Genomic DNA, 25,793 nt, shown 5'->3' with positions numbered 1-25,793 from the left:
ATAAAGCATTAGGATGATGATGACCTCAGCTAGAAAAACGGGGGCTTTATTAGAACCCCGGGCAGACAGATGAAATGAAGCAATGATAGGACTCTGGGATCAGAATGGAGTTTGTTGGTTTATTTTTCATTAATAACGGCAATGTGTAATTACATAATATTAGGTATAAATCCAATGATAGAGGTTGAAATATGGAGGAGACAAGATAAAGACCTTTTCGGGAGAATCTGAAGAACATTATCGAAAAATATATAAGAGATTTGCCTCTATAATATTGACCTTAAATATATGACTGTATTAAGAAAGTACTAGATAAAGGATATGGGCACATTCGGAGACAAGTTTTTTTTTTTCTTAAATGCAAGTATTTTGAGCTAAAAATAATTTTTGCAATTGGGTTTTATTAACAATTTTGGACGATTTGTTGAGAATCCTTCAGTGAACTTGTTCTGAAGGGGAGTTTGTCACTCTGTTACCTGTCATTTCTCAGAGCACCTCTCTGCTGAATTGTCATTGCATAAAAGCACAGCTCAACTTTGATGTGGTCTCTGGTCATAAATCAGCAAATAGGAGCTCAGAAAAGGACAAATAATGAGACACAAATAGAAGAGTGAATATGCTGAAATTCAAGTCGACAGATCCGCTCAAATTTTGCAAGGAAATTTGATTTGAATCTAATGTATTTTCTGCAGATCAACTATATTTTATTATGTTCTGAGGTTATTCCAGACCAAAGCATAGTAAACATGGGTAAAAAAAACATTAATTATTTACCCCTCATGCTGGCCAGCCATTTTGCCTCTCTCTACTCTGAACAAGTCTTCAGGCATCTGGTTCTGTCCGATCAATGACATTTTTTTTTCCTGATGCAACAGGACTTACGTGGCCTTATGATGTTGATGGCAAGACACATTGCAGGGTGACATCCTAACTATTTGAGGTCTGCTAAAGTATGAAAGGGTCAAAGATGTTGGGATGAGGCAGATGTGACCGGAGATGACGCCTGAAGACAAGAGCAGAGAGGTGCTATATTGAACCCACAAATTTGAGGAAATTCTAAACAAATTTGACTTGTTTAGAATCAATCTGCTCATCTAAAGTTACAAATTTCTCACTGTTAGGAGGTGGGTCTAGTTCAGTTACTAAGTGGGTCACAGCCAAAGGATGAGCCATCAGCTTAGACTAGTCATCTCATGGTGAAGTTACAGGTTCACTAAATCTGAAGCCAGGTAATCTATTACTTGCCCGCTAGTAGGTGGGGTACAGCTATAAATCCCACAGGGAGATGCCCTTTAATTAGTGCATGAAGCGGGAGCTGCAAATATCTGGGGTGCCACTACGTTGATGAAGACATTGCTAGAGTGCTGGAGGCCAACTATGATAAGATTTATTGCCCTGTAGAGTGGAAGAACAGCGATGTGTGTAGCCCTAACACTCAAGCAAGTAGACAGAAATCCTAAACCCCATCTTTGGACAAGAACCACACCACCATTCAATGTTTCTGCTGCTGATGGAAATGTTTTAAGCCTATGCCTCTGTAAACTTCTCGAGAAGACTTTCAACTGCTCTGCTGTTTTCCATTTAACATCAGGGATACACCAGGCAACATCAGCCAGGGGACCAGTACAGGTCAGTGTCAGCCCCATCTATATCACTAGTTGTCAGTAGTATGCACAGGGAACAGTGACCACCATCTTGGGCGGTGGGTTCTGTATGATAACAAATCACTTGCATCGCACACTGCCCATTACTTTCTGACAAAATCCTGACATAATCATGAATATTAATGTTATGGGAGTTGTAATGATCTACTGTTATTAATGGGAGAATTGAGTTAAAATCTTAAAAACACAATCGCAAAAACTTGGCTTCATCAAACAAATAAGTTTGAGGCAGGAACCCAGATCCCTATCCTTTATCAAAGACTGAACAAAATGGCTATGACTGAGGGGTTTTATACTTGAAACACATAAGCAGTATGGATTTTTTAAACATGTGCACATTCTGTTATATTGGTGTTGGAGAATATCCCTTTTTGAATCGCTGACAGATACTTGACCTGGTAGCCAGACCAGTACATACTCTGTGCACCACATCCAGATCACAGACTGTCCACCCTCGAAGTTTCCAGGGATATTTATCTATAACACTGGAGTGTTAAGCTGAACTAACCTGCTTTCTAATTAGTTTTTTGCAAAATGGCACATAAGAGTTGGTTGATACAGAATAATCTATGATACGAGTTACTAGTCTTCCAAAACTGTTTTATGCTGATCCATTATTCTAAGGTTTTCAAGCTCTGGTCGTAGGCAGTGATTGTCATGACCCATCCCAAAACAAGTACACTGACTACAAGTCCTCAACTATGATCTTCATGTTCTTCATGCTTAAAATTATTTCCCATAGGGAATCATGGACAGGTTATAATAACTGCAGCATTGTACCTGTGCTTTCAGGCTACAGAAGTCACCAGCATGAAGATTCGAGCAGATCTTTGGATGACTGAGCACCCATGGGTGGAGTGGGAACCACAACTCTGGACAAGCTTCTGCCTGGGGGGTAACTCAGTACATACAAACAAATAGATTGCTAAATATCTCCTTCTCTAAATGCAATTAACAAAATAAAGTTATTGATTTACCCATATCTTGGATCCAAAGCGATGGCTCTGGGGTGTTCCATTCCACCGGCTATCAACGTCGCTCTCATTTTGCCATCTAATTTAGCAACTTCGATTTGGTCCAAATTGCTATCTATCCAATACATGTTCCCAGCTATCCAGTCTATCGCTAAGCCCTCAGGTGTGGCCAGACCGTGCTGAATGACTACTTCAATTCCACTTACACCTAGAAACAGAGTAGAAAGATTTTACCATCATTAATTTAGCCCGGAGACGTGCGAGCAGTTATTAGCAGCTGCAATCACGCCCATCATTTACACATTTAATTGCAGTGGAAATCATCAGTATTCAGGATGAAAAAGAGGATCTGCCGTCATTTTGTTTGTGAAGCTTAAAAAGAGATCATCGATTAATTAGAACAGAAAACGTATCCTTCAACTTACATTATCAATCATTCATTCATCCAATCAATCATCAATTCATATGTTAACTTTCAAACGATATTTATTTTTTTCCGCTATACATTTCCAAGGGTCATACATTCTTTATTCTTCCCCCGACAGAGCTGTATGGAAGACACACAGAGCCCAAGTATTGGGGGGAATGAACTGTAGTTTTGATTGCATTAATTAACTGTCCATAATGAGCCTGAAAATGGGATATTGTAATAAAAAAATATTCCGCAAATGCAGATTTGTTTTTATAATGCTCACTATGTTGTGAGCCAAATTATTTTTCTTTTTTATGTTTTACTACTTGCAAAAAAGTATTTTTAGAGGCAAGCTGCAGTTTCTTTTTCGATTTGCATGTGCATTTTGATTGTTTTCATTTCATTTTTTGAGGAAGCGACGTGACTGATTTTTCTTTTGCGTTTTTTTTTTTATTTTTTTAATAAGCCATTTATTGTGTGCAAAACACACTGTGATATTTTGAATTGTTTGGACTTTTCCGAATGTGGCGATAGAAAATAAGTTTACTTATTACATTTTTTTATTTCCATAATTATTATAGAATGATATAATTTTTGTCTTATTACATTTTTTAATATTTTTGAAAACTTTTTTAAACTTTTTTTCTTTTAACTCCAACTAAAATCTATGGTCTTTTTGCTTTACAATAGATACCTCTGTATTACAATATATTGTCATTTCGATTTTCTCTGTGATTATTAGGAGTTACAAAGATGCCAAACTCTATAATTTAAGTAATCTCCAATGATGGAATGTTTTTGAAAACTAATAATGAACAATGCAAAATAAAAAAAAAATGAATCCTGTTAACATGAATATGGTGCTATCATCTATTTCATTGCTCCAAGGAAAATTACTATAATTTTCCCTACGGTTGATCAAAAAAGGTCAAACCTCGAATACGATTTCTTTTTTTCTTCCTAAATAGATTTTGGATTTTGATTGATTTCTTGTCTTTCTACATCTTTATATGAGTTGATGCGGAATGTGCTATAAATAATTTTAGGAAGATTGTGCATGAATGTAACTGTTCGCTTTCTAGAATTATAGATGGGGGGTTGGGTTTCTTTAAATCTGAAGACTTCATAGGCTTTTAATCTCCGCTTTGTGGAGTATATAAAATACGGTAACGTGTATTACCATTAGCTATCCTCAGATAAGTATCTTTGAAGAAATTAAATTAGAGGGAAATATATGTGTTTTTTTTTATTCCAATCAAAATTAGAAAAAAAATTATGAGCATGAAAGATAATTTGCACTTTAAAAGAAAAAAAAATAATTGACGTGTTTTGAAGTGCTTAATTTATATTTGAGGCTTAATTTCTAATTTTATCGAGGTTTTACTGTATAAATCTGCAAAATACATTGAGTAACTTTACAAAGGTTTTGCCTGACTTTTTTTTTTTTTTTAGCAATCGAGTCGGCAAGTTGAAATTGGAACTACGAAGGATACGCAAAAGTGGAAATCAAGACACCCGACCTAAGGTGAAAACTTAAAATAAACACGAATCCAACCAAAATTGTTATTGCTGCAATTTTCCACCATGATGTGTATACAGCATCTATGGAGACCTATGTGCTTCCACGTTGCAGACAACCATACATAACCTGATCTTAAAGTCATGTATTAATCAATTTCTTTGATTAATTATTATTATTATTATTATTATTATTCTTTTATCCTTTCTTGCTCTTTCCTAAAGGGAACTTATCAGGCGATTCATGCTGCCCAAACCACAGGCAACATGAATCTCAGTCTGGCTGCACAATCGCAGCCTGGAATATAGTTCTCTGGTGTTTCAGAGATAGTATACTTTGAGGATCGAGCAGAGGACCATAACTGGAGACCAGTGTAGTCCAACTCCTCCCCCGGCCGGCTCTTCCCTGCGCTGCTAGAGGTGATTGACAGGTATCTCCCTATGAGATACAAAGGAGAAAGCAGCTGCAACACCGCTGTGAAGAGCCGGCCTGGGACCATAGCCGACAATGAGACTAGATCTTCAAAATATATTATCAAATGATACATCTTTGATATACTAGTGCTTTTCCGAGAATAATATACCTGATTGCGATTGTAGTGACTAGCATAACCATAACTCATCTCTCTAATCTACCACAAGTGGTCCCTGCTACTCCTGCAGCTCATTACTTACCATATGTCATTCAAGTGACCACTGCAGCCAATCGCTGACCTCAGCAGGGATGCTGGCACCTATAGCATGTGTCAGCTGAGGCAAGTGATTGCCTCCACTGTTCATGTAAATGAGATACAACATGTGAATAGCTCCAGAACCATTGCAAGCCACAGGAGAAGTGACACAAAGTATTTGAAATTGACATTTCAAATGATTAAGGACTGGGTTACAGTCTGAAACACAAAGGAAATTTGGAAATTATACTTGGGGAGGTCATCTTTTTAATCTTTTTGGAATAAAGGTTTATTTTTTTTATCTGGAATCACGGTTGAAGGAGATTCTCTAAGGGACTTTAACAGCGGGCATAATGCAGGGAAGGGGGTAACATTCACCTAGCCTTAACCAAACCCAGACCCCTCCATCATCTGTACAGCGGCACAATGCAATCAAGTGGGTAACATTCTCCTTTATTCACCAAACCCAGACTCCTCCATCAGATACAGATAGAGAAGTGCGATCTGTCACTGCACAGAAAACGTCTCCTCCAGAGTCCAGTGGTGGCGACTTTACACCACTCCATCTGACGCTCGGCATTGTGCTTGGTGATGTATGGCTGCATGCAGCTGCTCGGCCATGAAGCTCCTGGCGGGGGCACAGTGTTTGTACTGATACCAGAGGAGGTCTGGATTCTGCAGTTATGGGGTCAGCAGAACGTTGGTGACTTTTCTGGCCTCTGCTCCTCAGCACTCGGCCCCCTGCTCTGTAACGTTACAGGGTCTCCACTTCATGGCTGAATTGCTGAGGTTCCTTCCACTTCTCAATAATATCACTCACAGGTGATGGGGGAAGATCCAGGAGGAGAAATGTAGTGGACGGAGTTGTTACCCTGGTGGCTCCTATTACAGGACCATGCCTTCTGCCACATGGTAGTAAAGGTGATGGCATGGCAGGGGCAATGGAACTGCAAGTTATACACCGGGGGCAATGGGGCCAGATGTTATTCACATGTGCCAATGAGACTGAAGGAAAAACCTGAAGTCAGCGCTTAAGATGCGTGTCCCAATACTTTTCCCCATATAGTGTAGCACCATTATAAATGGTACAGTGGGGGAAATAATTATTTGATCCCTTGCCGTTTTTGTAAGTTTGCCCATTGACAAAGACGTGAGCAGTCTATAATTGTAAGTGTAGGTTAATTCTAACATTGAGAGATAGAATATCCCCAAAAAAATCAAGAAAATCACATTGTATAAATTAGATACATTTATTTGCATTTTGCAGTGAGAAATAAGTATTTGATCCCTCTGGCAAACAACACTTAATACTTGGTGGTAAAACCCTTGTTGGCAAGCACAGCAGTCAGACATTTTTTGTAGTTGATGATGAGGGTTGCGCACATGTCAGGAGGAATTTTGGTCCTCTCCACTTTGCAGATCATCTCTAAATCATTAAGATTTTGAGGCTGCCACTTGGCAACTCAGAGCTTCAACTCCCTCCATAAGTTTTCTATGGGATTAAGGTCTGGAGAATGGCCAGGCCACTCCATGACCTTACTATGCTTCTTTTAGAGCCACTCCTTTGTTGCCTTGGCTGTATGTTTTGGGTCATTGTCTTGCTGGAAGACCCAGCCACGACCCATCTTCAATGCTCTTACTGAGGGAAGGAGGTTGTTGGCCAAAATCTTGAGATACATGACCCCATCTATCTTCCCTTCAGTACGGTGCAGTCGTCATGTCCCCTTTGCAGAAAAGCACCCCCAAAGTATGTTTCCCCCACTGTGCTTCATGGTTGGAATGATGTTCTTAGGGTTGTACTCATCCTTCTTCTTCCTCCAAACACGAAAAGTTGAGTTAATGCCAAAGAGCTCAATATTTGTCTCATCTGACCACACCACCTTCTCCCAATAACTCACAGAATCATCCAGTTGTTCATTGGCAAACTTCAGATGGACCTGCACATGTGCCTTCTTGAGCGGGGGGACCTTGCAGGCACTGCAGGATTTTAAGCATTTAAGGTGTAATGTGTTACCAATGATTTTCTGGGTGACTGTGGTCCAAGCTGCCTTGAGATCATTAACAAGTTCCCCCCGTGTAGTTTTAGGCTGATCTCTCACCTTCCTCATGATCAAGGATGCCCCACGAGGTGAGATTTTGCATGGTGCCCCAGATCGATGTCGATTTACAGTCATTTTGTATTTCTTCCATTTTCTTACTATTGCACCAACAGTTATCTTTTTCTCACCCAGTGTCTTACTTATGGTTTTCTAGCCCATTCCAGCTTTGTGCAGGTCTATGATGTTGTCCCTGACATCCGTGGAAAGCTCTTTGGTCTTGCCCATGCTGTAGAGGTTAGAGTCTGACTGATTAATTGAGTCTCTGGACATGAGTCTTTTATATAGGAGACTATGTATGACACCTGTCTTTAATGCAGGTAACAAGTAGATTAGGATCGTCTAACTGGTCTGTAGGAGCCAGAACTCATAATGGTTTGTAGGGGATCAAATACTTATTTCTCACTGCAAAATGCAAATAAATGTATCAATGTTAAAATTAACCTACCCTTAAAATTATAGACTGTTCATGTCTTTGTCAGCGGGTAAACTTACAAAAACATCAAGGGATCAAATACTTATTTCCCTTATTGTATATTATGCTTTCTATTACCTTCTTTCTTCTTTATAACCTCTATGAACATACAAATATAAACCCCCTAAAAACAACCTGCTCAATCCTTTGCTCACACATAAAGCTCAGCACTGACATGAAAGCATATTAGTGACTTACCAAGTGTTTTGATTTCAAGGAATTAGGATTTCCCCAGGTGTACTCACCTGATGTCTCTGATAATCGACCTCTATATATTTTATCCTCCACAACATCAGTCCAGTAAAGCAAGCTCTGATTAAAATGAAAATCCAATGCAATCGTGTTTCTTAAACCAGGCACTAATAGGCTGTAATCCCTTTTATGAAGGTCGATCCGTCTTATCTCGTGACGGATGGAAAAAATGATGAAAGCCTCAAATGTTTCTAAAATGAAATTAAGCACATTATTAGTAATAAGCTAATTAAGACTAGAGATAATGACTATGAAGATGGAAATGGTAATTCGAAGACTGTTTGCATATAACAAGTACAGATTGGGTCTTAGCAAACTATATAAAATGAACGAAAGAACTACTGAGATACATTTATGGATTAGTTCAATTTTAGAGTGGATTTAGTGTTGGCAGAGAATCTTATTGGCTTCTTCTCTAGTACCCCCACCAGTGGTGCAGTGATAACATTCCCTCCCGCATTCTGGTGTTTGGCCAACATATTATAAATGGTAAAGATAGCTAATGGGCGTCCCTTTTATAATTTTTAGATTTAGCAATAGAAGCTTTGATTTAAGCCTTTTTGCTATCAATCACTTTTTTTCCCATTGGTTTAAAAGTCTGATTTTATCAAAATTCACAATCGATAATACATACAGCTGAGTTCACCTTTAGCTTTTTATTCATTCAGTTAAGGACAAATACAAATTTACTATATTATCACAACATGCTAGCAAAACCCTCATTTGGAAAGCGCTACATAATGTACCTTCCTTTTACTGTAATTTTTCATACTTATATTACAGAAAAAAAAATTGAAATATTTCCTGTGTACATTATGTAGCGTTTTCCTATTTTTCTATAGCAGCAATGCAGTTTTAATTTTCAGAGCAATTTAGGATGCAAGTTTGACAGTTTTTCACAGTTTGAATTTTTTTTAGTTGGCTTCTATTCACACTAGTCTGGATGTGCCGGTCAATTTTGCTATTTGTTTCAGATGTATTCTAGATATAGAATAAATATCTCGTGATAGAGTATCTCAAAAGTATTTTTTCTTTTTCAAAGCTGGCTATCTCAAACCATTCATAATGAGATATATTGAGACAAGTTGAAGGGTAAGGAAGGACCATCTGTAGGTTGTCAAGCAAATATCTTGATATTTTGCCAACATGATATCTTTTTATGGTGCTTTCTCTTGACAGGTGCATTAACGTTGAATGGTGCAAGAGTGGAAACCCAAATGACCCTTTTTCAAGATCAACTGAAGTTCCATCAGCGAGATCCTATGCAATTAGAAAATTCTAAACTTACTAAGACGGAGAAAAACCCTTAAAGGCTGGAATCACACATTCATTTTTCACAGCAATTTTTTTAGCCAAAATCAGGATTGGGAGAATTTATACTTCTCCTTTCTCTTGGATCTACTTCTGGCTGGGACCATGTAACTGTCCTGTAGCGCATGAGCGAAGGTGAGCCCGATGATGAATGACTGTGCCACCTGCCTAGAATCTACCCGCTTCTCCCGACAGCTGCAGTCTACATACAGTAGAGGTTGGAAGGATTTGCATGGAGGATTTGTATGAAGTTGGCTCACTTGCAGAATCTGCTCACTAATGGGTTTAACACAACAGACACCCACTGGTACCTGTCATGGCATGCAACTGGAGCTAACTTTGATTAGATCAGTTTATCCCTTTAAATGCTGTGGTGATTATCGACCTTGGATTCTAAGTGGTTAGAAATTGAGGGACCTCTGTCACTTCAGTCGTGATCATGGGAAGCCATTGGGTTGTTTCATCACATGGGTGAATGTCTTGGAAAAATGGACATGCATCCAGTTTTTAAATGGCTCAACTTCCTAAATGAATGGTTAAAATTGCAAAGTTCTTGGAAAAACAAGCAACTTTGCAATTTACCTCTTATTAAAAATCCTCTCCGTTCTTGAGAATGGAAAGATTTTATTTTTACTTTTTTCTTTAACTACTTGTTGACTAGATTACCAGCCATATCTGGGGTCTATTAGAGGTGGTCGGTTTCCTAGGCAAGGAGCTCGCGGTTTGCTATGCAGCTTGCAAGTGCTGAGCACAGCTCTGAAGTTGGCCCGATCATTGAATCAAGTCAGCTTCAGTGCCACAGCGTTTTTCCCAATGCGGCAAAGGTAAAAGTTGCCTCTGTTAACGGAATCAGAAAATAAACAGTTCAGACCATTGATGCAACCATGTTGCTTGTTTGAGCTGCCAACCTTTAGGAACAAGCTGCGCCTTGATATTCAGGACGCTGGGAGGCAAAGGAGTAGTGTGCTCCTGAAGAAAGAAGATTAGACAACTTCTCTAGAAGTAAAGATTCACTTTGTGGAGAGCACCCAGTTGGCGTAGGGCAACTTATACTCCATGAAATGCTCCCCTAGAAATTTAAATATGGAAGTATGGCGCCCCAGCGGGTTCAGTCGCCACAGAGGTACTGCATCTCAGCCAGAGGTGTGGTACCCCACTCTCGGGTAAGGAGGGAGCACTACCCGGGACCCACACACCCACATCCAACACCACATCACTCCAGTAGGGAAGGGCGAGATTGCTCCTGAGGGAGAGCACAGTCCCTGTCCCTGTCTGGGGGAGGGAACTAGGTAGAGGAGGTGGGTGGAGGAAGTAGTTTAGGGGAGCACACAAGGAAGGACTGAAGGTAGAGGGGACCACGTAGAGTGACAGTGACGTGGGTCACATGACAGACAGTATAAAAAGACAGGTAGAAACATCTAGAAGGGCCGAGAGAGTGGGGACCGTTGAGGAGTAGAGTCCAGACAGAGTGAGGGCCCAGTCAGAGGGCCCCAGTAGGAGAGAGAAGGAGAGGAGCGATGGAGTCAGAGAAGGGCTCCAGAGACAGAGAAGAGATCCTAGGGGCACGGGAAGTGGGGAGTCCACCCGTGCGCCCGAATTCACGCTGACCGTAGTCGGTATAAGGGATCAGGTAGCAGTAGGGGACCGGCCCCAGACTAGGTGAGGACTGCAAGGCTCAGCTAGCAAACCGGAGGCTGCGGTATCTCTAAGTGCCGTAGCCAAAACCACACACATTTGCTGAAAAGGTGGCCATATAGGACCAAGGGGACAGAGAGGATGTCGCCCGACAAGGCCCGCGGCCACTGGCTTGGGACCCTGTGTGCGAGGCGCAGGGCAGGAGGGTGAGAGTCAGCGCAGAGAGAGACGACCCAGGAAAGGTACACAAGAAGGGGGTCCTGATCAAGTGCACCCAAGTTATCTGAGAGTTGGCTGGATCACTTCCCCGGCTGGCAGTTGTAACCTGGAACATCATAAGAACTGTGAGTAAAAACTTGAAGACTGCACCCCGCTGTGTCCTTGACTTAATTGCTGCGTCACCTGCCTTGCACTACACCAACAACAAAGCTACCTCTTTAACTGCCCTGGGGCCTAGCTCTACGAGTGGAGAGCTGAACCATCTCTGCTGTGTCTCCAACGGCCCCAGTGGATCTGAACAGCAGCGGCGGCCACCTATAGCCGCATACCACGGGTGGCGTCACAAAACTTTATCCTCAAAACTTTATTCCCCTCTGTTATTGACCGCCTGGGGCCACGGACCGGGGCACGCCACCGTGACTATCCCAAAAGAAACGACCGGCCCAGCGTTGAGTACTCCACCACCCCAGGGGGCGCGTCAGAAGTAACCTCTGCAAGTAGGAAGTGGACAGGAATTCTTGCGCCACCTATTGGTGGTAGCAATCATAAAAGTCAATATCTATACTTTAAATTGACTTGCTCCATGACTTAGTGTAAGAAGCCAAATCGGAAACTGAATTTGCAGACACATGTTTGTTTGTTTTTTAACCCTCATCAGTGCAAAGCAGGAGAACTGGTTTGACAACCCTTTTAGTAATAGTTTTAATTTTTTTTTACAGCAGGTACTTAAACAGAATATTCTAAAAAAGCCCTCACAGACTTATTAGTATCTAATTAAGCAGGGCTGATGTGTTAATGGGGACCATGTTGCAACTGTTCATATGCATGCTATTAATCTCCATGTATAAGTCCATTAGGCAGATGGAGACTTCACACCTGTTTTCCATATTCATTTATCTATAGGGTTCACTGGTGTTTGTGCGCGCAGGAGCTATGGATAGCATACTAATGCTACATTTATGTGGGCTTGGTTGCTTAGAAGCCATTGTAAGGGCTTTAGAAAATCACAAAAATCTATTCTCTTTTATATCACTGTGTTACAGAGCATCTTATTTTCAGTAAGGCGAAAGGGCCTTTTGAATCCCTGTGTCAAAGAGCATCTTATTTTCGGCAAGGCAAAAAGGAAGATCAAGGTAGCCTTCTATTCTTTGCATGAATATATGAAGACATCTAGATTTTGGAGGACACAAGGATCTTTTCACTTCTGCGTTCTCCATTTTCCATTGTTCTACTTGGTCATTGAGGCAGGACAACAAAAAAAAAATTGCACTGCTGGATTTCTCTTTTGATGCACATACTAGAAAGTACCCAATGAACCCTATTGCCTATATTAGTGTCCATCAGGTTTCCATCGCATGCTCATTTTTTGTGGCCGAATCTGCAATGAAAGCTCTGAGCCAAGCCTCTTATTCAAATGTGAACACAGTCTATAAAGATTTGCTTAGAAGAAAAAAAAAAAAAGTAACAACATTTACAAGAAACTTTACAAATTTGTAAAAAAAGAGTTTTTTTGTTTTGATTCTTTTTTCTTGATTAGACTTAAAGGAATATGAAAATAATTTAAGTCAATGTATGAGGCTTTACCCAAAGTTGTAATTAAAGTGAGGTACTATATATTATATTCCTTTGAACGCAACATATAGTAAAGATAGATATATGTGGTACGATAAAAAATATACTGGAAAAACTCTTAAAGAGATGGTTCAAAAACTGGCCATAAATATTAGATAAATGGTGTCTGAACCTGTCACAGTTTTCCGAATATATATGGGGATCCCTAACTCTACCCTGGAGGCATCTACTGGCATTCAGGTTTTCTATTGTTCCTGTAGAAGATAAGTCACTGCCAGAGGGGGCTAGCAGCTGATTAGTCCCTTTCTCCATATTGGCATAGTCAGATAATGTAATAACTAGAGATGAGCGTTGTTCGACTCGAACTGTTCGCCAATCTCAAATTCGAGCTGTTTTGGGCGGTGTTCGAGCCGTTCGGCGAACACGAATGATTTGAAAAAAATTCGGCTGTTCGAGGTTATGTTCGATAACTGTTCGTGCACCAAAATCATAACTGGATTTTTTCTCAGTAATGATGAAAATTAATGTTAATACGCAGTTTGAGTGTACAGCGGGGTGGGGGGAGGGGCAGGGGATGGATCTCTGCAGGAACAATGAAGATCTCCATTTTTTTTTCTCTTTCCCGCATTTGCAGTGGGGAGGTGCAATCTGTCAGCCTATCAGCAGCGCACACACGGAGCGAAGTGCTTTTTTTCACACAAGCAAGGGCATGTGTCATTGGCAGTGTATGTCACATGTCCTTGCCCTATAAGACCAAGCCATTTTCCCCGTCGCCACCATTTTCTCACTGCTGCAGCTGCGTGTTAGACGGCACCGCTGTTGCTGTGTGCGCTATACCTTGTTAATTTCAAGCCAATTTTCGCACAAATATACAGATAGCTTGGGAGTAGGGAATAGTTGTGATTGCAGTCCTTTTAAGGACTAGGTTACATCATTTCCTGCGACTTTTATCAGGCAGGTCTGTGCTCTTAAATAGATAGGTTGTGGGAGTAAAGACTAATTGTAATTGCAGTCCTTTTCAGGACTAAGTTACATCAGTTCCTATCAGTTTTGCCAGGCAGGTCTGTGCCAGTGCTGTGCAAGTTTTTTTAACAGCATTTGGCTAAATCTAGCAAAGCTAATCCTTTTTGGCCTATTGCAGAGTGTGTTAGTCAGTGGAGTAGCCTATCTGTGTTGCAAGCTACACCACCTGTGTATAGAATACCAATTTTTTTACTGCACCTAGTGAAGTAAAACCTTTTGCGCATAGCATCATTCTATTAGTCCATCTATACTGACCTCCATAAGGTTGCATATTGAATATAATTTTTTTCTGCATCTAGCTCTGAAAAAATATTTGGCCTTCTAGCCGTGTGTGGGACTTGTTCTATTAGTCCATCTATACTGACCTCCATCAGGTTGCAAATTGAATATAATTTTTTTCTGCATCTAGCTCTGAAAAAATATTTGGCCTTCTAGCAGTGTGTGGGACTTGTTCTATTAGTCCATCTATACTGACCTTCATCAGGTTGCAAATTCAAAATAATTTTTATCTGCATCTAGCTCTGAAAAAATATTTGGCCTTCTAGCAGTGTGTGGGACTTTCTCTATTAGTCCATCTATACTGACCTCCATCAGGTTGCAAATTAAAAATAATTTTTATCTGCATCTAGCTCTGAAAAAATATTTGGCCTTCTAGCAGAGTGTGGGACTTGTTCTATTAGTCCATCTATACTGACCTCCATCAGGTTGCAAATTAAAAATAATTTTTATCTGCATCTAGCTCTGAAAAAATATTTGGCCTTCTAGCAGAGTGTGGGACTTGTTCTATTAGTCCATCTATACTGTCCTCCATCAGGTTGCAAACTGAATTTAATTTTTTTATGCATCTACCTCTGAAAAAATATTTGGCCTTTTAGCTGTGTGTGGGACTTGTTCTATTAGTCCTTCTATACTGACCTCCATCAGGTTGCAAATTCAAAATAATTTTTATCTGCATCTACCTCTGAAAAAATATTTGGCCTTCTAGCAGTGTGTGGGACTTGTTCTATTAGTCCATCTATACTGACCTCCATCAGGTTGCAAACTGAATATAATTTTTTTCTGCATCTACCTCTGAAAAAATATCTGGCCTTAAAGCAGTGTGTGGGACTTGTTTTATTAGTCCATCTATACTGACCTCCATCAGGTTGCAAACTGAATATAATTTTTTTCTGCATCTACCTCTGAAAAAATATTTGGGCTTCTAGCTGTGTGTGGGACTTGTTCTATTAGTCCATCTTTACTGACCTCCATCAGGTTGCAAATTGAATATAATATTTTTTCTGCATTTAGCTCTGAAAAAATATTTGGCATTCTAGCAGTGTGTGGGACTTGTTCTATTAGTCCATCTATACTGACCTCCATCAGGTTGCAAACTGAATATAATTTTTTTCTGCATCTACCCCTGAAAAAATATTTGGGCTTCTAGCTGTGTGTGGGACTTGTTCTATTAGTCCATCTATACTGACCTCCATCAGGTTGCAAATTGAATATAATTTTTTTCTGCATCTACCTCTGAAAAAATATTTGGGCTTCTAGCTGTGTGTGGGACTTGTTCTATTAGTCCATCTATACTGACCTCCATCAGGTTGAAAACTGAATATAATTTTTTTCTGCATCTACCTCTGAAAAAATATTTGGGCTTCTAGCAGTGTGTGGGACTTGTTCTATTAGTCCATCTATACTGACCTCCATCAGGTTGCAAACTGAATATAATTTTTTTCTGCATCTACCTCTGAAAAAATATTTGGCCTTCTAGCAGTGTGTGGGACTTGTTCTATTGGTCCATCTATACTGACCTCCATCAGGTTGCAAATTAAAAATAATTTTTATCTGCATCTAGCGCTGAAAAAATATTTGGCCTTCTAGCAGTGTGTGGGACTTGTTCTATTAGTCCATCTATACTGACCTCCATCAGGTTGCAAATTAAAAATAATTTTTATCGGCATCTAGCTCTGAAAAAATATTTCTCCTTCTAGCAGTGTGTGGGACTTGTTCTATTAGTCCATCTATACTGACCTCCATCAGGTTGCAAACTGAATATATTTTTTTTCTGCATCTACCTCTGAAAAAATATTTGGGCTTCTAGCTGTGTGTGGAACTTGTTCTATTAGTCCATCTATACTGACCTCCATCAGGTTGCAAATTAAAAATAATTTTTATCTGCATCTAGCTCTGAAAAAATATTTGGCCTTCTAGCAGAGTGTGGGACTTGTTCTATTAGTCCATCTATACTGTCCTCCATCAGGTTGCAAACTGAATATAATTTTTTTATGCATCTACCTCTGAAAAAATATTTGGCCTTTTAGCTGTGTGTGGGACTTGTTCTATTAGTCCTTCTATACTGACCTCCATCAGGTTGCAAATTCAAAATAATTTTTATCTGCATCTACCTCTGAAAAAATATTTGGCCTTCTAGCAGTGTGTGGGACTTGTTCTATTAGTCCATCTATACTGACCTCCATCAGGTTGCAAACTGAATATAATTTTTTTCTGCATCTACCTCTGAAAAAATATTTGGCCTTAAAGCAGTGTGTGGGACTTGTTTTATTAGTCCATCTATACTGACCTCCATCAGGTTGCAAACTGAATATAATTTTTTTCTGCATCTACCTCTGAAAAAATATTTGGGCTTCTAGCTGTGTGTGGGACTTGTTCTATTAGTCCATCTTTACTGACCTCCATCAGGTTGCAAATTGAATATAATATTTTTTCTGCATTTAGCTCTGAAAAAATATTTGGCATTCTAGCAGTGTGTGGGACTTGTTCTATTAGTCCATCTATACTGACCTCCATCAGGTTGCAAACTGAATATAATTTTTTTCTGCATCTACCTCTGAAAAAATATTTGGGCTTCTAGCTGTGTGTGGGACTTGTTCTATTAGTCCATCTATACTGACCTCCATCAGGTTGCAAATTGAATATAATTTTTTTCTGCATCTACCTCTGAAAAAATATTTGGGCTTCTAGCTGTGTGTGGGACTTGTTCTATTAGTCCATCTATACTGACCTCCATCAGGTTGAAAACTGAATATAATTTTTTTCTGCATCTACCTCTGAAAAAATATTTGGGCTTCTAGCAGTGTGTGGGACTTGTTCTATTAGTCCATCTATACTGACCTCCATCAGGTTGCAAACTGAATATAATTTTTTTCTGCATCTACCTCTGAAAAAATATTTAGCCTTCTAGCAGTGTGTGGGATTTGTTCTATTGGTCCATCTATACTGACCTCCATCAGGTTGCAAATTAAAAATAATTTTTATCTGCATCTAGCGCTGAAAAAATATTTGGCCTTCTAGCAGTGTGTGGGACTTGTTCTATTAGTCCATCTATACTGACCTCCATCAGGTTGCAAATTAAAAATAATTTTTATCGGCATCTAGCTCTGAAAAAATATTTCTCCTTCTAGCAGTGTGTGGGACTTGTTCTATTAGTCCATCTATACTGACCTCCATCAGGTTGCAAACTGAATATATTTTTTTTCTGCATCTACCTCTGAAAAAATATTTGGGCTTCTAGCTGTGTGTGGGACTTGTTCTATTAGTCCATCTATACTGACCTCCATCAGGTTGCAAATTAAAAATAATTTTTATCTGCATCTAGCTCTGAAAAAATATTTGGCCTTCTAGCAGTGTGTGGGACTTGTTCTATTAGTCCATCTATACTGACCTCCATCAGGTTGCAAATTCAAAATATTTTTTTGTCTGCATCTAGCTCTGAAAAAATATTTGGCCTTCTAGCAGTGTGTGGGACTTGTTCTATTAGTCCATCTATACTGACCTCCATCAGGTTGCAAATTCAAAATAATTTTTTGTCTGCATCTAGCTCTGAAAAAATATTTGGCCTTCTAGCAGTGTGTGGGACTTGTTCTATTAGTCCATCTATACTGACCTCCATCAGGTTGCAAACTGAATATAATTTTTTTCTGCATCTACCTCTGAAAAAATATTTGGCCTTCTAGCAGTGTGTGGGACTTGTTCTATTAGTCCATCTATACTGACCTCCATCAGGTTGCAAACTGAATATAATTTTTTTCTGCATCTACCTCTGAAAAAATATTTGGCATTCTAGCAGTGTGTGGGACTTGTTGTATTAGTCCATCTATACTGACCTCCATCAGGTTGCAAACTGAAAATAATTTTTTTCTGCATCTAACTCTGAAAAAATATTTGGGCTTCTAGCAGTGTGTGGAACTTTTTCTATTAGTCCATCTATACTGACTTCAATCAGGTTGCAAACTGAATATAATTTTTTTCTGCATCTACCTCTGAAAAAATATTTGGGCTTCTAGCTGTGTGTGGGACTTGTTCTATTAGTCCATCTATACTGACCTCCATCAGGTTGCAAATTGAATATAATTTTTTTCTGCATCTACCTCTGAAAAAATATTTGGCCTTCTAGCAGTGTGTGGGACTTGTTCTATTAGTCCATCTATACTGACCTCCATCAGGTTGCAAATTCAAAATAATTTTTATCTGCATCTAGCTCTGAAAAAATATTTGGCCTTCTAGCAGTGTGTGGGACTTGTTCTATTAGTCCATCTATACTGACCTCCATCAGGTTGCAAATTAAAAATAATTTTTATCGGCATCTAGCTCTGAAAAAATATTTGGCCTTCTAGCAGTGTGTGGGACTTGTTCTATTAGTCCATCTATACTGACCTCCATCAGGTTGCAAACTGAATATAATTTTTTTCTGCATCTACCTCTGAAAAAATATTTGGGCTTCTAGCTGTGTGTGGGACTTGTTCTATTAGTCCATCTATACTGACCTCCATCAGGTTGCAAATTAAAAATAATTTTTATCTGCATCTAGCTCTGAAAAAATATTTGGCCTTCTAGCGGTGTGTGGGACTTGTTCTATTAGTCCATCTATACTGACCTCCATCAGGTTGCAAATTGAATATAATTTTTTTCTGCATCTACCTCTGAAAAAATATTTGGACTTCTAGCAGTGTGTGGGACTTGTTCTATTAGTCCATCTATACTGACCTCCATCAGGTTGCAAATTCAAAATATTTTTTTGTCTGCATCTAGCTCTGAAAAAATATTTGGCCTTCTAGCAGTGTGTGGGACTTGTTCTATTAGTCCATCTATACTGACCTCCATCAGGTTGCAAATTCAAAATAATTTTTTGTCTGCATCTAGCTCTGAAAAAATATTTGGCCTTCTAGCAGTGTGTGGGACTTGTTCTATTAGTCCATCTATACTGACCTCCATCAGGTTGCAAACTGAATATAATTTTTTTCTGCATCTAGCTCTGAAAAAATATTTGGCCTTCTAGCAGTGTGTGGGACTTGTTCTATTAGTCCATCTATACTGACCTACATCAGGTTGCAAATTCAAAATAATTTTTTGTCTTCATCTAGCTCTGAAAAAATATTTGGGCTTCTAGCAGTGTGTGGGACTTGTTCTTTTAGACCATCTATACTGACCTCCATCAGGTTGCAAATTAAAAATCATTTTTATCTGCATCTAGCTCTGAAAAAATATTTGGCCTTCTAGCAGTGTGTGGGACTTGTTCTATTAGTCCATCTATACTGACCTCCATCAGGTTGCAAATTAAAAATAATTGTTATCTGCATCCATCTCTGAAAAAATATTTGGCCTTCTAGCAGTGTGTGGGACTTGTTCTATTAGTCCATCTATACTGACCTCCATCAGGTTGCAAACTGAATATAATTTTTTTCTGCATCTACCTCTGAAAAAATATTTGGCCTTCTAACAGTGTGTGGGACTCATTGTATTAGGCCATCTATACCAAGCTCCACCAGCTTTTAAATTAATAATAAGTTTTAGCTGCATCTAGCCCTGAAAATAATTTTTCTTCCCAATAGTGGTAGCAATAGAAATATGGGGCGCGCTCCTGGCTTACAAAAATATACGCTTCATAACAAAAAACACCAGCCTAGAGCACTGCATTAATAAGATGGCATCATTGTCTCTCCCAGTGCTAGGCCTACTACACAGGCTAGCATTCCTGTGCCTAAAACACAATGTATGGGTCCGCGCTAGCCACTATGCTGAGGGGTCTAAAGCTGCTGCTAACGCTTTATAACAATTCAATTGGCAGATTTTCACAGAGCTCTTCCACAACGCCCACCCATCGGGCAACAGTTGCCCACCTTCCCTTTGGGATCTAGTGGCGAATAGTTGATGCCATTAATCAGAGCGTCAGTTGCCCCGTCGACGTGGCAAGCATACGGTAAGGCATGGGAAGAGTGGACACGACTAGTAGCAGGCAGACGGGTTGACCAATGTGAACAAGCCAGCTCACAAGTCATCATAGAATTTCTCGACCAGCTAATGATGAGGGGCATATCAGGGGCGTCAGCGCAGCGGTGTCTGACCGGAGTAACATTTCACTTCCAACTACTGAATTGGGGAGATGTGACAAAAATTCATCATCAGACAATCCATAAAAGGGTGGAAAAGGGGTCAGCCAAGTCAGGAGTGTAGACGTCCCGTCCCGTGTCACTAAAACTGATTTCTCACATCTTATCCCTAACACCATTAACATGACACTCACAATTTGAAGCAACACTACTGTCTACTGCATTTGTGATCGCCTTCTTCGGGGCGCTATGCATAAGCGAATTAGTCCCTCAATCCAAAATTACCACCAGTGGAGGCTTATTACACCAGGACGTAGTCATAGCCAATAATGCTATACGTCTACGCATACACAAATCGAAAATGGTTCCAGCGGGCAGGGGCACTTGGGTACTTCTACAACCCACAAACGGTACACTGAGTCGGGTAACAATAGTAAAAACATATCTAACCATCAGATCACAAAGTAATTTCTTCCTATCACACATTGATGGAACGCCATTATCAAGATACCAGTTCCAAGCTATATTTAATAAATGCATAACATAGGCAGGGAACCACCCCAAAGATTACGGGGCACACTCATTCCGCATAGGCGCGGCCACGGAAGCAGCAAGAGCAGGACTGTCAGAAATGGAAGTTCAGAGGATAGGGAGATGGCGATCCACGTGTTTGGCAAGATACATAAGACCGGACTTGTTATCCTAACGTGGTTTGTTTCTTTTACAGGTGACGCTAAGCCAACAGTGTGGGTGATAGGCCACTCGTATATATATTGGGCAGAAAAAAGGGCGAAAGTCCGCCCAGGCGGGAGGAAATTAGAGTTTCATAACACATATTTCAACTGGAGAGGTATTAGAGGCCTGCTATGGCCACAGGTACTAATGGAGGTAATCAAGGTAGGGAGAGTGGCAAGATGTCCGGTCATCTTAGTTATACAGACCGGGGGAAACAACCTAGGTCATCACAAGAGCGCATAGCTAATGGCAATAATGAAACTAGACACTGAGCGCTTCAGAGAATTTTTCACAAAACTAGCTATAGTATGGTCAGAGATTGTGCCGATAGCGGTATGGCAAGGTGCGCGAGACATCACGGCCATTGAACGGACAAGGCGGGTAATAAATATTCGGATGGCAAAATTTAGAAGAGACAGAGGCGGTGTAGTGGTACGACACCGACAACTGGAAGGAGATAAAGCAGGCCTCATACGGCCCGACGGTGTTCACTTAATGGATATTGGACTGGACATATTCCTGTCAGGACTCCAGGACGGAGTGGAACAAGCGTTAAGAGTGATGGGTGGGGGTCAGAGTCCTGCATACGAGTACGCAGGATCCTCCGTGGCCTGGAAATAGAAAGGACATGTAGGAGAATTACACTTGTTGACCAAGTTGCCGGAGTGGAGACCCAGGGCATGCTGCAACAAGCTGAATTATTTTAGAAATAAAATGCCTTTCTAATGGAATGAGTATAAAGAGTTAATAAAGCTGTGACCGATCCTCACCCATCCAGTTGTAAGAGTTACATTATTATATTGTCAAGGAAAGGGGGGCGGTAGGGGGGCTGAGCGTCTGGGTTTGGTTGGGGGTCCCCACAGTCTGCCTAGGCTAGATGCATTTAAATATTCTTATTAGATACACAGGCGGTGCAGCTTGCTTCGCAGCTGGGCTACTACGCCCAAAGTATTGCCTAGGCTAGATGCAGTTAAAAATTCTACGCTGACTAGCAGACACTGAAGATTTGGAGCAGACCTCTGAGTAAACAGCTCTTCAGACTCAACCATCTGTGTTACCCCAAGACATAGTGTATGTAGTTTCTTACAGTTAAAAGGGGGGGGGGAGTGACCCAACCCACCTGGAATTGACGATGCCAACGTCACGTAAGACACAGCAAAGGGACTCCAAAAAGAGTCTCCATTTTTTCCCAAAATTGTGGCACAGACACCACTTAACCCTAGAACGCATACCTGGGACCTCGCAGTCCCACCCTGTTAATTGTTTTCTATTTTCTGCAAGATTACTTTAGTTAGAATTTTGAAACTCTAGGTATTCTTCATGTATATAGTTGTTTGTCATTTGAGTTTGAGTTATTCCATGTTATTTGCACACGGGCCTAAAAGGCCCCAGGTATATGAAAGTGTAGATTTTTCTGGTCATGCGTTCTAGGGTTAAGTGGCATCAATTGCCCCACAGTTGCTTAAAACGGTTGGTGAGGTGATATTACCAAATCCTCAAGCTTTTAGTCTCCCAAGGATAACACAGGGTTAGAAAAGTCTTTGCGAATCCATGATTTGTTCATCTTTATGAACGTGAGTCTGTCTACATTCTCAGTGGACAGCCGTGTGCGCTTATCTGTCAGCACACCATCAGCAGCGCTGAACACACGTTCAGAGAGAACACTGGCTGCAGGGCATGACAAGATCTCCAAGGCGTGAGTGGCGAGCTCCGGCCATTTTTCCAGATTGGAATACCAAAATGAGCAAGGGTCCAGTGACACAGTCATGGCTTCGATGTTCACTTGGAGATACTCCTGCACCATCCTCTCTAGGCATTGACTATGTGTCAGACTTCTTGTCTCCGGTGGCCTTGCAAAGGATGGTCTAAAAAAGTGGTGAAACGATTCCACAAAATTGCTGTTACCAGCAGATCCTGTGTTACTGTTACGGTTTGAGTGATGAAGAGTCGACAGTCCCACGGTTGGCAAGTTAGAACTGTGAGATTCACTTCATGCACCACTGGTGTTTTGTGGAAAAGCACATGTAAGATTCTGCAACAGCGTCTGCAGATACTCCTGCATGCGTCAATCCCTTTTTATGGCAGGAATTATTTCGGCAAATTTACTTTTGTACCGGGGATCTAAGAGTGTGGCAACCCAGTAGTCGGGATTACTTCGAATTCTGCAATCTGAGGGTCATGTTGCAGGTAGTGCAGCAAGAAGGCACTCATGTGTCATGCGAATCCAGGAGGACCAAGTCCTTGTTGTGTTGGTAGCGAGGTAAGAATCATGCTTCCTTCCTCTGCCCTCTCCCCCCAACCTCGCACAACAGAAATGTGATCAAGGTCTCCCTCATCGGATGAGTCTTCCATGCCCAACGCCAGTTCATTCTCCACTTCTTCCTCGGCTCCTGCACCTTCCTCAACAGTTTAGCTGCTACCATGCGCCCTGGTTAATCCCTCTCCCCCACCCTCCCATGCCAGCCGCCTTGGTGCTGCCAACCGTCTGGACCTTGGAGATGTTATCCCTTCCGCATACGACTCCTCCTCTACTTCCTCCACCTCCTCTAGTCCCACCACCTGACTCTGAATTCTGTTTAATGTGTGCTCCAGCATGTAAATCACCGGAATTGTCATGCTCATAATGGCATCGTCGTCAGCACTAAACATCTTCGGCGCCATTTCAAAACTGTGCAGAAGGGTGTGTGACGCCCCTGAGGGTTCGGTCGCCACAGAGTTACTGCATCTCACCCAGAGGTGTGGTATCTCACCCTCAGGTAAGGAAGGCATATGGCTCAGGACCCTAACACCTGCATCCAACACATACCCGCAGTGAGGGTAGGGCGAGATTGCTCCTAATGGAGAGCACAGTCCCAGGTCCCTAGCTGGTGGGAGGGTCCTATGTAATGGGTGCTTAGGGGAGCAGCTTAGGGGAGCACATGACAGGGAGAGTATAAATAGGAAGCCATCTTAGAAAGAGCAAGCCAGTCAGAGGAGGAAAAGTGACAGGAGCAGAGGTTCGGCATGAGCTCTGCTCCGGAGGCGGGCCTAGCCTGGGAGGCCCAGGACTGAAGGAGAGAAGAGAGGAGTGGGAGCAGGAAGGCTCCAGGAACCGAAGGGACCCTAGGGCTACGGGCCGTGCAGAAGGCCACCCGTACTCCCGCTGCTACCAGGAGGTAGAGGGGTCAGGCCAGATAAGGGGAAGTGGTCCCTCAACTAGAGGAGAAACAGCAAGGCTCAACTAGAAACCGGAGGCTGCAGCATTTCATGTACTGCAGGCAAAAGTCCACACCAGTCTCACTAAGAAGGTAGCCACATAGGACCCAGGGGACGGAACACAAGTCGCCAGCCAAGGCCCGAGGATACCGGATAGAAGTGTCACTGGGTGTGAGGTGCAGGGAGAAGGCCAGAGAAAGGACACACAGAAGGGGGTCCTGCTAAGTACTCCGGAGCTATCTGGGGGTGGACTGAGCCCCTCACTGAGTACGCACAGCATGACGGGTGAGATTGCTCTGGTACCTGTAATCTGGACTGCAAAAACTGTGAGTAAAGATCTTGGGACTGCATCACACGGACTCTGTGTTCATTACTGACTCCCTGCACTACAACCACCATCATCCACCCACACTGCCCTGAAGCTACACTCTTCCTGTGGTGAGTAATAATACCATTGCTGCAAAACCACCAGCTTCAGAGGACTGTTCCGCAGCGGCGGCCCCTTTGGCCGCACTCCACAGGTGGCGTAGTCGGACATTATAAAATCCATATATACAAATTACCATTGGATTGACCGCCCTGGGTCACGGACCGGGTCACCGCCACAGTTACTACAACACCCAGCGTCTACCGGCCCGGCTCAGGGTACCCCACGGCCAAGGGAGCGCGTCAACTTCATAGGTCCCTGATCTGAGACCACTCCTGCAGCGTGATTTGCCCCACCTCTGGATCTCTTTGGCCCAGGCTATACGTCAGAAAGTATTGCACCAAGGCTTGTCGGTGCTGCCACAGTCGCTGCAACATGTGCAGAGTTGAATTCCACCGTGTCGGCACATCGCATTTCAGCCGGTGAACTGGCAGGCCCAACGACTTCTGTAGAGATGTATGTCGTTGAACTGCGGGATGCGAAAGGCGGAAATGAGCACACAGCGACCGTGCCCTCTGCAGAAGGCCATCTAGTCCGGGATAGTGGGCTAAAAATGTATGGACAACCAGGTTCAACACGTGAGCCATACAAGGCACGTGTGTGACATTGCCCCGGCGAAGGGCCGCACCCAGGTTTGCAGCATTGTCGCACACGGCCTTCCCTGGTTGCAGGTCCAGTGGAGACAACCATTCATGAAACTGGGTCTCCAGAGCTGACCACAAGTCCTCAGCTGTGTTACTCACATTTCCCAGACATTTCAAAGTAAACACTGATGCCGTTGAGCCCTGCTGCCAGCATAGTAAGGAGGTGTGCAGGATTCCTTCTGCGCAGTTAGAAAGCAGGTGGCATTACCAGACAGGCTTTGGGTGCAGGTGGAGGACCGAGAGGAGGTTGAGGAGGCAGAAGCAGTGGAGGAACTTCGAGATAAAGAGGATTGACGCAAAACTCGTGGGGATGGTAAGACTTGGACAGCAGCCCCTTGTCCTGCTGTCACCATAGTTACCCAGTGCCCAGTCAGCGACATGTAACGCCCCTGTCTATGCCTACTCGTCCAAGTGTCTGTGGTGAAATGCACCCTGTCACACACAGAGTTTCTCAAAGAAGCGGTGATGTTGTGTGCGACATGCTGGTGGAGCGCAGGTACACCTTTCTTTGAGAAGTAGTGCCGACTGGGCATCTGGTACTGGGGCACTGTGATGGACATAAGGTCTCGAAAATCCACTGTGTCCTCCAGGCGGAAAGGCAGCATTTCTGTAGCCAACAGCTTGCAGATGGTGAAATT

At 41.9% G+C, this 25,793-nt stretch overlaps 1 protein-coding gene across 5 annotated transcripts in view; it reads right to left on the bottom strand.

Annotated features, from left to right (window-relative positions):
- Window positions 1-25,793, bottom strand: part of LRP1B (LDL receptor related protein 1B) — a 2,071,868-nt gene that overhangs the window by 763,150 nt on the left and 1,282,925 nt on the right. For all 5 annotated transcript variants that reach the window (XM_073647246.1, XM_073647248.1, XM_073647249.1 and 2 more), the window contains exons 24-25: window positions 8,056-8,253; window positions 2,642-2,846 (exon numbers count right to left, since the gene is read on the bottom strand). In XM_073647246.1, the coding sequence (XP_073503347.1) occupies window positions 2,642-2,846; window positions 8,056-8,253 (403 nt within the window). The remainder of the gene's footprint in view (window positions 1-2,641; window positions 2,847-8,055; window positions 8,254-25,793) is intronic.

Source organism: Phyllobates terribilis, unplaced genomic scaffold, assembly GCF_046119375.1.
Source record: "Phyllobates terribilis strain yellow unplaced genomic scaffold, ASM4611937v1 Scaffold_9__5_contigs__length_417890890, whole genome shotgun sequence".
NCBI classification, from domain to species: Eukaryota; Metazoa; Chordata; class Amphibia; order Anura; family Dendrobatidae; genus Phyllobates; species Phyllobates terribilis.
This window is presented reverse-complemented; position numbering and strand designations above follow the sequence as displayed.